We start from the raw sequence: 15,570 nt of genomic DNA on the forward strand, positions 1-15,570 counted from the left end.
CAACATGCACCAGCATTGATTCCATCACTTGGAGATAAAACACTGATTGAGCACTCTAACACCTTGTGTTCTTAGTGTTCCTACCTAGTTGAGCCCATGCTTTGTACCAGTTTGATTTCATGCTTTTTAAATTTAACGTTCATGAGCCTGTTAGCTACTTTTTGCTGTCTTTTTAATGGCTATTTTCATAGCTGCCTGATGTATCTGTTACATACTGGAATTCTCTTAGCTTCCTTTGGTCCCACTGTCAGGTTTGACTTTCATGTTCCCCAGCTGCAGGTGCTCTTGGGGACATGTGGCAGTTGCAGTGGGTACCAGTTTCTAAGCAGGGGTGCAGATCCACTCACCACCTCCAAATAAAATCAGCCCCTGAGCAGGAGCAGAAGTGACTCAGTAGCAAAGTGGCCCACGTTCTATTCCTCCGGAAATTGTGATCATTTTCAGCCTCATCTTGTAATTATTGAAAGTGCTTTAATATCAGTATACTAAATTGTATATGTTCATAATCAGGGATTACATGTGTATTTATCAAAAGTCACAATTAAAAACGTTATTATTTTTAGTACCTTTAACTAAAATTTTTTAAATGGTCAATTAATAATCTTATTTCTGTTTTAATTAATAAATGACTTCTTATTAGTGACAAGCATAATTTCTTCTGAATTCATATTCTCAATGTCTAGATCTGAGGGAGATTTATTTTTCATATTGCAGACATTTTGCATCTATTCTACATAATTAATTCCATCCCTGCTTCCTCCCTGTTAGCTCCATGTCAAACATTCGCTTCCTCTCAAAACTTTCTATTCCTATTTTCACCAAAACAGCAAACTTCAAAGTCAAACAGAGCTATTAGAATCCTGGTTCTCTACTTATTCTGTGCTTTAGCTTCCTCATTTTAAAATAAGCACTCTGGTGGCCCAGGGCTATCAGGGAAGGCGTGAGTGCTGAGTGCTCCAAGTGCTTCCTTGAAGAGTGGACTCTCACAGAGCATGTTTCCTTCCACGCCATTCTGCCAAACCTGTTCCTGTGGAGGTTGAGCCTGGGTTGTTTTAATTATGTCACATTTTAATCCTGAGATCTTAATTAGCTTGAACTATAGATACTTACTCATAATGGGTGATATGATCGTTCTTGTGACTCAGACCATAGGTTCAGCACGTTGTATTTAAAACACTGTATAACATATAGGATACTATTTTAGTACATTTTTTATTAGTGATGTGTCAGGTGTTTTCCTTTTTATTTTAAATTGTTTTTTAATGTATTTCTGAAGTCAAAAGCACCCAGACACATAGGACAGGGTTTGGAGGCTGTCACCTCATTTCACTGTGAATGCCTGTTGCTGTAAATTTCTAGGCATGTTTTAACTCCTCCTCAGTTTAAGTAGCGTTGTCTTTTTTTTTCCATAAGTAAAATTTGTATTTTGAGATTATTTTTGTTGAGGATTTAATGATCACTTGTGTGTATATAAAATCATAGATTCTATTTTTTTTACATAGATTTGGGCTGTGCAAATTTGTTATTTCCTCATGTTTCATTTTGGTAGGTTATGTTTTCCAATAAATATGTCCATTTCATCTAAATACTTAAAGCTTAGTATCACAGAATTGTCTAACAGTTTTCTCTAAAAATCAAATTTTTAATCTTTCCGTGATCTCTCTGTCTGTCCTGTTGGCAAAGCCAGACAGCAGTAATGCCTGCTTGGGCTCTTCCTTCCCCACAGTCCCCCCAACCCCATAATCGGTCCTGTTAGTAGTCCCAAGGTCATCCTTCTTCTTTATGTTTGCTGCTGCTGCCACCATGATTGTCAAACCCTCTGGGCCTCTCAGCTGGAATATCCCAGCTTCTCTGAAGGCTGTGGCCTCTACTCTTGACTGGATGCAGCTCCTCCCTGGAGATGTTGGGATGGTCCTTCACAATGCAGACCTGGCCACACTGCTGCTTCACCAAGTGCATGTGCTCTGCAGCTGCTTCTTCTGGAAGGCAAATGTACAGTTGTCTAAGGCATTCATGTCTGTAGATCATGAATTAAAATCATGATCAAAATGAAATTATGGTGACCTTTAAAGAACTTAAAGTTTTAAATAGCTGAAACTAGTGTAATTTTAGGTTGATGTGAATTTTATTATGTGGCTTTGTTACTACAAAGCTAAAGTTTTGTAAGCATAATTTGACCAAGTTGCATCTTAATTAGTTCAAGCTGTTTATTGGCAGTCCAAGTTTTAATTATTTTAATTTGATAATGTGTAAAATAATGTAATTCAGAGGCAATGGCAGGTGATATTCTAATTGGGTGTAAATATTCAACCCCTTATTTGAGGCTAATGTATTTTCAGGTATATGGTAGAGCTATATCCATGATTTGTATGAAAAAGATCATGTAAAAACAAACTGTACTTGTGTGTCTGCTCCTCCTCATTTGGAAGTAAGTTTAGAACATCTTCAAAAGGCGCTATGCTAGCATGTCAGGCTGTGACGCTTGGTGAGGCTCCTGTGGTGGGGTCCAGAGGCCTCAAGCCACTAAAAGCCACTTGCCGATGAGAAAATGAGGTTATTTTTCTGTCATCCTTGTGTTTTTGCAGAAAGAAAAGAAAACTGATTTACATACTGCCATGTATTAATAGATTTATTAGCATTAGTTAGTTGATTTTTTTATTAGTTTGTTGTAAATTGAAAACATTCTCTTTAAAGATAAGGCTGCTTCCATAATACTTCTCAACTGAAGACATCTGCTTTTTTGTTCTTCTTCCAGGTTTTCGAAAAATCAGTTTGGATGACCTTCGGAAGGCGTACATTGTCAAGGATGTGCAGCAGTACATTCTTCATCGTTTAGACCAGGAGGAAGCTCTGCGGCAGCACCTCACCAAAGAAACTGCCGAGATGTTAAATCAACTGCACATTAAAAGCAGTGGATGTTTTCTTTATCTAGAACGAGTTTTAGATGGAGTTGTGGAAAATTTTATTATGTTAAGAGAGATTCGTGACATCCCAGGAACTCTGAATGGTCTGTATCTCTGGCTTTGCCAGAGACTTTTTGTAAGAAAACAGTTTGCAAAGGTTCAGCCAATTTTGAATGTCATTCTTGCAGCCTGTCGACCTTTGACTGTCACAGAGTTATATCATGCAGTATGGACCAAAAATATGTCCTTGACCTTGGAGGACTTTCAGCGCAAGCTAGATGTCCTCTCCAAACTTCTTGTCGATGGACTGGGAAATACTAAGATCCTGTTTCACTATAGCTTTGCTGAGTGGCTTCTGGACGTGAAGCACTGCACTCAGAAGTATTTATGTAATGCGGCAGAAGGACACCGAATGCTGGCCATGAGCTACACCTGTCAAGCCAAGAATTTGACACCATTGGAAGCACAAGAATTCGCACTGCATTTAATTAATTCAAATTTGCAGTTGGAGACAGCTGAATTAGCCCTGTGGATGATATGGAATGGCACGCCTGTCCGAGACTCTCTGTCCACTTCAATACCCAAGGAACAAGAAGTGCTGCAGCTGTTGGTTAAAGCTGGTGCTCACGTCAACAGTGAGGATGATCGCACGTCGTGCATAGTCCGACAAGCCTTGGAAAGAGAGGATTCTATCAGGACACTATTAGATAATGGAGCTTCGGTGAATCAGTGCGATTCAAATGGGAGAACGTTATTGGCTAATGCCGCCTACAGTGGCAACCTTGATGTGGTGAATTTGCTTGTCTCTAGGGGAGCAGACTTAGAGATAGAAGATGCTCATGGACATACATCTCTCACCCTAGCTGCTAGACAAGGTCATACCAAGGTGGTTAACTGTTTGATTGGGTGTGGAGCAAATATCAATCACACTGATCAAGATGGTTGGACAGCATTAAGATCTGCGGCTTGGGGCGGCCATACTGAGGTCGTGTCTGCACTGCTTTATGCTGGCGTAAAAGTGGATTGTGCCGATGCTGACAGCCGAACAGCGCTGAGAGCGGCAGCATGGGGAGGCCATGAGGATATTGTTCTCAACTTGCTACAACACGGTGCTGAGGTTAACAAAGCTGATAATGAAGGTAGGACTGCTTTGATCGCAGCAGCATACATGGGACACAGAGAGATCGTGGAACACCTGCTGGACCACGGAGCAGAAGTCAATCACGAGGATGTGGATGGCAGAACCGCGCTCTCTGTCGCTGCCCTTTGCGTGCCTGCAAGTAAAGGGCACGCGTCTGTTGTTAGCCTTTTGATCGACCGAGGTGCTGAAGTGGATCACTGTGACAAGGACGGCATGACTCCACTGCTGGTAGCTGCCTATGAAGGACATGTGGATGTGGTGGACTTGCTTCTGGAGGGAGGGGCTGATGTGGATCACACAGACAACAATGGCCGGACACCCCTGCTGGCAGCAGCTTCCATGGGTCATGCTTCAGTAGTAAACACACTTCTGTTTTGGGGTGCAGCTGTGGACAGCATTGATAGTGAAGGCAGGACGGTCCTCAGCATAGCTTCAGCACAAGGAAATGTTGAGGTGGTGCGCACTCTGCTGGACAGGGGGCTGGACGAGAATCACAGAGACGATGCCGGCTGGACCCCTTTGCACATGGCAGCCTTTGAAGGTCACAGGTTAATATGTGAGGCGCTCATTGAACAAGGTGCTAGAACAAACGAGATCGACAACGACGGCCGGATCCCCTTCATCCTGGCTTCACAAGAGGGTCATTATGATTGTGTTCAGATATTATTGGAAAATAAATCCAACATTGATCAGAGAGGTTACGATGGAAGAAATGCACTGCGGGTCGCTGCGTTAGAGGGACACAGGGACATTGTCGAGTTGCTGTTCAGCCACGGCGCTGATGTGAACTACAAAGACGCAGATGGCAGGCCCACGCTTTATATCCTGGCCCTAGAAAACCAACTGACGATGGCCGAGTATTTTTTAGAAAACGGTGCAAACGTGGAGGCGAGCGATGCTGAGGGAAGGACAGCGCTCCACGTTTCCTGCTGGCAGGGCCACATGGAAATGGTGCAGGTGCTCATTGCTTCCCACGCCGATGTCAATGCTGCGGACAACGAGAAGCGCTCCGCTCTGCAGTCGGCAGCCTGGCAGGGCCACGTCAAAGTCGTGCAGCTGCTGATCGAGCACGGGGCCGTAGTGGACCACACCTGCAACCAGGGTGCCACTGCTCTCTGCATCGCGGCGCAGGAGGGGCACGTGCACGTGGTCCAGGTCTTACTAGAGCACGGTGCTGATCCTAACCACGCCGACCAGTTTGGACGCACAGCTATGCGTGTTGCCGCCAAAAACGGACATTCTCAAATCATTAAATTATTAGAAAAATATGGTGCCTCTAGTCTGAACGGCTGTTCCCCATCTCCTGTTCACACAATGGAGCAGAAACCTCTCCAGTCGGTGTCTTCGAAAATGCAGTCGCTCACAATCAAGTCCAACAGCTCCAGCAGCACCGGCGGCGGGGATGCGCAGCCGTCCCTGCGCGGCCTGCCCAACGGGCCAGCGCACGCCTTCAGCTCGCCGTCGGAGTCTCCCGATTCCACCGTGGACCGGCAGAAGTCCTCCCTGTCCAACAATTCCCTGAAGAGCTCCAAAAACTCATCCTTGAGAACGACTTCCTCCACAGCGACAGCGCAGACGGTGCCGATGGACAGCTTCCACGGCCTGTCCTTCACGGAGCAGATCCAGCAGCACTCGCTGCCGCGCAGCCGCAGCCGCCAGTCCGTCGTGTCCCCGTCCTCCACCACGCAGTCCCTGGGACAGAGTCACAATTCCCCGAGCAGTGAGTTTGAGTGGAGTCAAGTGAAGCCCAGCCTGAAGTCCACCAGGGCAAATAAGGGGGGGAAATCGGAAAATTCCAGCAAATCCGGGTCAGGTGGGAAAAGGGCGAAGCAGAGCAGTTCTTCGCGGCCAAAGGTCGTAGAGTACGAAATGACCCAGTTTGACAAGAGAGGCCCCGCGGCCAAGTCTGGGACAGGTGTGCCCCCTAAACAGACGCCAGCGGACGCCCAGTGCAAAAGCCTGGTGCCCTCCGCCCAGCAGCAGCTCGTGGTCCACCAGCAGGGCGGGGAGCAGAAGAGGAGAAACGGGATCCTGACGAACCCCAACTACCACCTCCAGAGCAACCAGGTGTTCCTTGGTAGGGTGCCAGTCCCACGGACAATGCAGGACCGAGGGCACCCCGAGGTGGTGGAGGGCTATCCCTCCTCGGAGACGGAACTCAGCCTTAAGCAAGCCCTGAAGCTGCAGATCGAGGGTGCCGACCCCAGCTTCAGCTACAAGAAGGAAACGCCATTGTGAAAGGTGGGACCTGGTCAGCCTAAAGCATCTCCACCCCGAAGTTAGCTCCCTTGGCTGGGAGCTCCCCCTGCCTCCGCAGGGCCACTCCACCTTCCAGTCTCCCAGCCAGACCTGCCCCGCCCCCTGGAGTGGAGTCCTCCCCACTTGTCACCCCGCCCCCCCTCCCTGCAGGTGACCCGCTGCGCATAGGCCTGGCACAGCCACATTCATTCTCCTACTGTGTTCTCGGTTGGCATCCCCACCTGAATTGTAGGCTCTGGGAGGGTTAATGCTCTGCCCACTGCTATCTTATGCCCCTGGACTAGTGTCTGAACAGTCTAGTTTCCAGGAGGAAGTGGACATGCCCTGCAAGGATCCCAGGGGAGCACTCTTCCCTGCGTGTTCAGTTACCCCTCTTGGGAGAGGCTGATAGGTGAGGCTGTTCTATATATTCATCCTGCTGCTTGGAAGAAGAGTGTTTGTAATGCATAGTAGATAGTTGGCCAATACTAACTCTGTTCCTCACTCAGAAAGAAGTTTACTCAGTAGAAGGTAGTTTTTTATTATGACAGATCTCTTGAGAATCTCCCAAAGTCATATTTTCACATACTGAGCAAAGAATTGAGAGGTGGGAAGTGGATGGTTGGCAAGGTGGGTGTGTGGAGCCCGTTGTATTCAGGTAGAACAGTACTTTTTAATTGTAAAAACCTTTCCCCTTCCCACAAAAGGTACTTTGCTGATTATATAGGGGAAGTTGGTGGGAAAATAGGTCTACAGTTTTTATGTTACAGATATTTTTTCAGAATCCTATTTCCCATGTTGGAGAAAAATCTGAAGATTTCATTAGGAATCTTTTCTGGTTCATATTAAGCTACATTGATCCTACTTTGCTTTTCCTTTAGCAAAATTATACTCTAGCAAATTGCAGTCTCTTTCTTGCTTCTTTTGTCTTTGGGACTATCTTCCAATAATAAACATCCTTCAGTTTGAATTTATGGACGACCAGGCAAATGTCACTCAAAAATAATCTGTATAAAATAGATAATTCATTCTCCACTGTAGCTTATTTTAAAAATAGGTACAGCCCTCCAGCTGTCATTCATGTCTTTTGTAAAGGCACAAGTATAAACATATATTAAATACAGTAAACCACATGAACTAAGGTAGATGTATTATGGAGCCTTTTAAATTAAATAATGAATCTTTAGACTATTAAACTTGTACTTTATGTGATAAATCTTTATAGTTAGATTGATATGCATATTCTTATGTAGAGTCTTAAAACTAAATGTAGTTTCATGGTAAGTGTAATGTGGACATTCACTCTTTCTTATTTAATGTTTGCCTAGTTCCTGCTCTGAGAGACGGAGACTTTGTGGTTGGAGTGGCTCTTCACCTTCCGGGATAAGAACATAAACCGCCAATGGTGTGCTGAGAGAGAACGAAGAATGTGCTATCTGCAGTACAGTTACCTTAATTACTGTAATGTGCCTAAATAGTAAGGCTGCCTTCTCAGTGTAACCCTCTGTGCTTAAGAACTTTCATTTTGTGTGCTTTGTATTCACTACACAGAATAAGCACTTTTTTAAAAAGATGCAGATGTATACTACAGTTCCCTGATAAAGCTGAAAACAATTTTGAATAAAGTATTTTAAGTTAAGATTTGATAAATGTGCATGTGCCATGGTCAAATATATATGAAAGGCAGTGTTCTTTGTATTTATTTTCTTTTTTGTGGCAAAAGAACCTTATGCGCAGTGTTCCGGTCACATTTGCATTGTAGTGCGTGGCCTGTTTCCTGTATTTTTAAAAATGTCACTCAATAAAATGAATCTTGCAACTGTTTTATGTTCACTGCCCCTTCAGCATTGGCTAAAATGAGTTTCTGTATGAATGCCACGTCTAGGTGAAAAAAAAATTTTTTTGACAGATTCTCAAAAAGTATATAATTTCTAGTAGTTTAGGGAGCTGCTCCATGTAGTTTAAATCTGGATTGTCCCAGTAGGATGCGCCCCATGTCTGGCCCAAAGTGTCCAAATGAGCAAACAAGTCGGCAGAACAGAGTTCCATTTCCTTCCGGGATGCTGTTTGCCTCCCGCTCGCTGTCCTTCCACCTCCAAGACCACAGACTCATTCCCGAGGCATGAAAATTCTCAGGGACAAAGCCATGCCTCAGTCGCATGTGTGCGCAGAGGGAGGTGCACCTCTCTCTCATCTGAGGGTAGAATTTTTGATCCCTGAACAATTCATTGACTACCCTCATCTCTTCTTTGAAGCAAAACAAAATGTAATTTATCAGTGTGAAGGTTTATGTGGCTTCTCTCTCAGCTTCTCTACTTTTAAATCACTGCATGACCACAATAGCCCCTCTCAAAATCAACTGGGTCCATGCCCTGGCTCAGTTGGATGGATACTCTTGATGACTGTGGTGTGTTCTGTCAGTCCTTCATGGATGATGCCTCTAACCTTGTCATAGCACATGCGTATTTCTTATTATTTAACGAATTGTTGGATTTGCACTTTCCTATCCATGTGCTCTTTCCTGTGTTCTTTGGGCAGTTGCATTCAGGATGGCCAGGTCGCAAGATGAAGGGAGAAGTCTGTGACCAAGGAAAATAAATTTGGTGCCTATGAGCATGTGACCCACAGCCCTAGCCTCCTGGAGGCCCCCGACACCAGTGGGGCCAGAGTGGAGGAATCGTGCATCTGTCTGGGAAGGTCAGCATAATGATTTGGCAACCACAGATGTGGATTTGATCTCTTAAGTGAGTCCTGTTAGTCCTACAGACCCCAGAAATTCTGTTCTCTTGATAAAGAGAATATGTGCCCTTTATAAAGAGGAATGAGGAAAGAGAATTTGGAGACAGCACAAACCATTGCTACTACTGAAGAAAAAAATCTTTCGAACATTTTAATCACAGAGATCAGTGGTGTCATCGGAAATGAAGGACACATGTAATGCTTTGTTCATGGGAACAGAAATGTACAACAGATGATGAATGTTTCCCACTTGAATCTGTGTGTAAGGCTTTCTTACTTTTGCTTTTTAAAGTCAGTACCACCCATTGGCCTGTGTCATTCATTATGATTCATAAATCATAATCAGAGCAAGGAGAAGAGAAGTTCAATCGAAATTAAGGTGACATGGCAATATTGATAACTCGAATGTGACTGTTTCAAGTATCAGACTCTTGTCCCTATGGGACATATATTAAATACACTTAATAGGACTCTTGCAAAGTAGCCTTAAAAGTGTTAATGATGCTATTGATGCCAACATGCTGTTATTGGAACCCACTGTCCTCATGTCTCATATAGTACATTTGCATCACTTTAAAGTACAAAGCTCTCATTTCTTATTAGGTGTATTTTTCTTCAGAAAGAGAACCTTGAAAGCTGCCAGTTTTTCTATTAACCTTGAATTATTGAAATTGTATTTATTTAATATTATTGTTTTTACAAAATGCACCTTGTGGCCAAAGGGCAAAGAGATGGCTCATTGTGTTAGGAATTTTTTAAAGAGCTAAATGTTTTCACATCCATCCTTTTTACATTTGGAACAGTTGGTAGGAAGGGAGCCAGTTGGGAAAATGTGATTTTCCTAAGAATTCCTCTGGATGTTTTTTATATAAATGATGTTTTGGAATAGAATGAAAGGGACTCAGTGGTATAAGAATGGTAAGGGTGCCGGAGGCGCCCTGCTTCGCTTATTTGTTTCTGTGGGGGAGTTCAGACCATAAGTGAAAAATGGCCTCTGCTCCATTAAAAAGTAGGAACAGTCCTGCAAATATGAAGGTCCTAAATAGCTATTTTTGAAATTAAAAAGTTTAAATTTTGTAAATCAGCTGTTGCTACTCCATGACTTAGGATGCCATGTGCTTAAAACATTTTTATTGCATTCCATCACACCATCCCTGAAGCCAGAGTGATGGTACGGGAAGTGAAAAAGTACAGGAACGGAAAATGAAAACCTAATGTTTCTAGGAAAGGTTTGGGGAGGAAAGTTGACCAGAAATCAGTGTATACTGCAATGCACAGCCAGTGTCTCGTCCGCACCCCACCAGAATCCTCACCAAAAACCACTCCTTTGACAGCAGAAGTCAGAGCCTCTCCGTGTTTTGGCTGTGCAGGTGTTCATTCTGCTGGACGTCCTCCATTCACACTTTCTGCAGATGTAGTTGCAGACAAATGCTTTCTTTTTATTTTTCCCTTGGTTTGGGGTATGTAAATAGCCTAAAATGTACATTGAATTTCACATTGTAAAAGTTTTATTTTATTCCTTGTATTATATTATGCAAAAATCCCTATGTATATGAAAGTGCATAATAAATATATTTGCATTACAGAAGAGATCTTGTTTTAATTTTGTTATTGAACCAGTAGAATATCCACAATGTAATTGTAATAAAAAGAACCCTTAGTTTTTTAAAGTTAATATTTTAAAATATTGAGTGAATTAATTTGGGAATATTTTCAAAGAAAAAATGAAATGGACACTGTCCAAAGAGAGAAAAACAAAAAAAGATTTAACCTTTATATAGCCCCAGAGCTTCTATAACAATTTACTCTTCTTTCCCCTCCCTGCACTGAGACATTATATCTCACCATGTCAAATGTGATACCTTCGAGAACTGCAATAGTCAAATAAATTGTGTACACATGCACTCCTTGGTTGTTAGAATATCACAACAACCTTACGCTGAAGAGTTTTTAAGTTTTTTTGCAAAAATGACCATTTTCCAAATAGGATTTATGTGCTCATCACTCAGAAAATTTGAGTTCCAGCCTGTTGCCCCTACCAGGACACAAACGTGCCCATCTGCACTACCTGTGAGTGTACATCTCCACCTGTGTATGTGGTGTGCTTTTCCCCACATCCTCACCAACACTTAATATTATGTGTATGCTTGATAATTGCCTTTCTGACTGGAATGAGAGGAAATCTCAATGCAGTTTTTCAGATTGTACAGATCTTCTAGCCCTCAAAAGAAAGGCTTCAAAAAAGGCTAACGACATTTTCTATTTAGTAATTTTATAATTCTAGTGTTCTGCAATGATTACCGTAATTGCATTCTATATAAACTTGTTTGGTTAATAAACATCTTAATTCAAATGTGTTTAAAAACAGAACATCTAAACACAAATGGGTAGTGTACGTAGAAGAGTTTATTAGTTATAGCCATACATAATATTGGGGTTCATTTTGATATGATCATACATGGAATAAAATTTGTTCCAATTCAGCCCCCAGTTCTTATACCCTTTCCCTCTCCATCTTCCCACCACTCTGTTTCCTTTCCTCTACTCTACTGGTGTTCCTTTTACTTATTTGTAGGTTTTTTTAAAATTAGTGCTTTATAGATACACATAAAGGGTGAAATTCACTCTGGTATATTCATATGTGTACATTGCATAATTTGGTCCATTCCACTGTTCCTCCATTTTCCCATTCCTTGTCCCTCCCCATCAAGCCCCTTCCTCTACAGTTCTGTTTTCATGGAGTCTCCCCTTATTTTGGTCTAACTTCTGCAAAAGAGAGAAAACATTTGACCTTTGGCTTTCTGAGTCTGGCTTCTTTCATTTAGCATGATGTTCTGCAGTTCATCCATTTACCAGCTAATGCCATAATTTTATTCATCTTAATGGCTGAGTAAAACTCCATTGTGTATATATACCACATTTTCTTAATCTATTCATCTGTTGACAAGCACCCAGGAATTGTGCTACTGTAAACATTGATGAGGCTGTATCACTGCAGTATGCTGATTTTAATTCTTTTGGATAAATACTGAGGAGTGGCACAGCTGGGTCTTATGGTGGTTCCATTCCTAGTCTTTTCTTGAAGACTCTCCATACTGCTTTCCAGAGTGCTTGTATTAATTTGCAGTCCAACCAACAATGTGTGCCTTTCCCCCACATCCTCACCAGCAGTTACTATTATTTGTATTCTTGATAATTGCCTTTCTGATTGGAATGAGAAGAAATCTCAATGTAGTTATGATTTGCATTTCCCTGAATGCTGGTCATTTGTATTTCTTCTTTTGAGAAGTCTCTGTTTAGTTCTTTTGCCCGTTTATTATTGGGGTTATTTGAGGATTTCTTGTTCATTTGATTGTTCAGTTTTTGAGTTCTTTATAAATTCTGGCTATTAGTCCCCTGTCTAAGGAGTAAGTGGCAAAATCTCCCCTTCTGTTGGCTCTCTCCTCTGAACAGAAGCTTATTGAGTCTTGGTTTTCTTTTGTATGCTTTAAGAGTCTTGTTAAGGCAGACAGTGCCAATGCTAATATGTTGGAGTGTTGGCCCTGTGTTTTCTTCTAGTGGTTGTGGAGTTTCTGATCTAATCCATAGGTCTTTGATCCATTTTGAGTTAACTTTTGTGCAGAGAGAGGTAGAAAAAGAGAAAGAGAGAGAAGGATATCTAGTTTCATTGTTCTACACGTGGATATACAGTTTTTCTAGCACCATTTGTTTAAAAAGCTACCTTTTCTCCAAAACACATTTTTGGCATTTTTGTTGAGTAGCAGATGACTGTATCTATGTGGACTTATTTCTGTGTCTTATATTTCATTGGCATTCATTTCGTTTTGATGCTAATACCATGCTGTTTTTGTTACTGTGGCTCTGTAGTGTCATTTGAGGTTCTATATTGTGATACCACCAGCATTGTTCTTCTTACTCAGGACTACTTTGGCAATTCTGGGCCGCCTATTCTTCCAAATGGATTTTAAAACTTTTTTTAGTTCTATGAAAAATATCATTGTTAATTTTATGGGAATTGCATTGAATGTGTATCCTGCTTTTGGTAGTATGGACATTTTGATAAGATTAATCTTGCCTATTTGAGCAGTGGGAGGTATTTCCATCTTCTAAGGTCTTCTTTGAATTTTTTCTTCGGTGTCCTATAGTTTTCATTGTAAAGAATTTTCACCTCCTTGGTCAGATTAATTCCTAAATATATTGTTTTATTATTTTACTTTATTTTATTTTTTTATGTTATTGTGATTGGGATAGTTTTTCTGATTTATTTTTCTGCAGAATCACTCTTGGAGCATAGGAAAGCAATTGATTTATGAATGTTGATTTTGTACCCTGCTACTTGACTGAATTAATTCAGCAGCTCTAGAAGTCTCTGGTGGAAATTTTTTTGGGGGTAGGGGTCTTCTAAATATAAAATCATGTCATCAGCAGACCGACATAAATTGACTTCTTTTTCTATTTTCATCCCTTTAATTTCCTTCTCTTGCCTGATTGCTCTGGCCAAAGTTTCAAGAACCACATTGACTAGAAGTGGTGAGAGTGGACACTCTTGTCTTGTTCCTAATTTTTAAGGAAATCCTTTCATTTTTTTTTCATTCAGTATGATTTTGGTCTTGGTTTGTCATATATAACCTTTCAATGTCAAGATAAATTAATTCTATCTCTAGTTGCTCTGATGTTTTTAACATGAGTGGGTGCTGGACTGTGTCCAGTCCTTTTTCTGCATCTATTGAGATAATCGTGTGATTCTTGTCCTGAACTCTATGTGTGAATTACATTTAGTGATTTGCATATATAGAACCAAACTTGTATCTGGGGTAAAACCTACCTGATCAAAGGGTACTATCTTCTTAATGTGTTTTTGAATGGGATTTGCTAACGTTTTTGTGTCTATGTTCATGATAGATATTAGTCTGAAGTTTTCTTTCCTTGATGTGTCTGTCTGGTTTTAGTATGAAGGTAACGATACTAGATTTATAGAATGAATTTGGAAGTGTTTCCTCCTTTTCTATTTCATGGAATAAATTGAGGAGGATTGACATTATTTCTTCTTTAAAGTTCTGGTAGAACCCTAATGAGAATCCATCTGGACCTGGGTTTTTCTTTGTTAGTAGGCTTTTAACTGCTGCTTCAATCTTTTTGCTTGTTATTGGTTTTCTAGATATCATCTCTAATTTGTTAATTTGGGTCTTCACTTTCTTTTCATTGTTTGGCTTACAGCTTTATCTGTTTATCTTTTCAAAGAACCAGCTCTGTTTCATTGATCCTTTGTATTTTTTTATTCTCAATTTTATTAATTTCAGCTCTGATTTTAATTATTTCCTATCTTCTACTGATTTTAGAATTAGTTTGTTCTTTTTCTAGGGCCATGAGATGTAGTGTTAGATTATTTATGGGTAACTTTCTTTTTTTTTTAATGTAGCAACTCAGTACTGTAAACTTCTCTTGTAGAACTGCTTTCATACTGTCCTAAAGATTTTGATATGTTGTATCATTGTTCTCATTTGCTTGTAAGAATTTTCATTGCTCCCTTGATTGCTCCTGTGATCCATTCCTCATTGAAAAATATTATTTAATCTCCAATTATTAAAATGTTTTCTGCTTTTTATCTTGTTATTGATTCCTAATTTCATTTCACTATAATCTTACAGGATGCAAAGAATTATCTTTTTTCTTGTATTTGCTAAGATTTCCTTTATGCCAAAAAAAACACATACACACACACATTTCAGAGAAAGCTCCATGTACTGCTAGCGAGAAGAATTTAGATGTCATTGAGGAAATATTCTATAGATATGTGTTAGGTTCATTTGATTAATAATGTCTTTTAGATCTCAAGAGTTTTTACTTAGTTTATTTCCAGGGGCCCTATCTAATGCTGAGAGAGACGTGTTGAAATCTTCTTGTATTACTATTGTGGTCTTTAACCCAGGGACTCTTAACCACTGAGCCTCATCCCTAGCCCTTTTTTTTTTTTTAATTTTTAGTTTGCTAACAGGGCCTCACTAAGTTGCTGAGGCTAGCTTTGAACTTGTGGTCCTCCTGCTTCAACCTCTCTAGCCACTGGGATTACTGGCATGCACCACCACACCTGGCTCTATTTTATTCTTTATAATGACAAGGGTTTTGCTTTATATGCATAGGTGCACCATTGTTCAGGGCATAAATATTTACAAACATTGTATTTGTTGTTGGATAGTTCCATTAACCAGTACGAAATGACCTTCTTTGTCTCTAATGATTTGGCTTGAAGTCTACTTTCTGACATGAGAGTAGCTACCTCTGCTTGCTTGTGGCTACCATTTGCATGGTGTATTGTTTCCCATCCTTACACCTTCAGTCTGTGGAGAACTTTGCACATCTCATGAGTCTCTTGTGAACAACATATAATTGGGTCTCCTTGTTTTTTAACCAAATCAGCGAATCTGTCTATTGATTGGAGAATTTAGGTCATTTATATTTGATGTTATTATGGAGATAATTTTTATTTCATGACATATTGATTATTTTTAATGCTTAATTCAGATTTTTAATGCTTAATTCAGTATGATT

The 15,570-nt window shown here is 40.8% G+C and overlaps 1 protein-coding gene across 2 annotated transcripts in view; it reads left to right on the plus strand.

Annotated features, from left to right (window-relative positions):
• Positions 1–10,609, plus strand: part of Ankrd50 (ankyrin repeat domain containing 50) — a 44,740-nt gene extending 34,131 nt beyond the window's left edge. For both annotated transcript variants that reach the window (XM_058572559.1, XM_046424201.1), the window contains exons 5-6: positions 2,756–6,285; positions 7,611–10,609. In XM_058572559.1, the coding sequence (XP_058428542.1) occupies positions 2,756–6,282 (3,527 nt within the window). In that variant the 3' untranslated portion in view covers positions 6,283–6,285; positions 7,611–10,609. The remainder of the gene's footprint in view (positions 1–2,755; positions 6,286–7,610) is intronic.
• Positions 10,610–15,570: the final 4,961 nt, after the last annotated feature.

Source organism: Marmota monax, unplaced genomic scaffold, assembly GCF_021218885.2.
Source record: "Marmota monax isolate L192 unplaced genomic scaffold, Marmota_monax_Labrador192_F-V1.1 WCK01_AAM20220418_F8-fsc00620, whole genome shotgun sequence".
NCBI lineage: Eukaryota > Metazoa > Chordata > Mammalia > Rodentia > Sciuridae > Marmota > Marmota monax.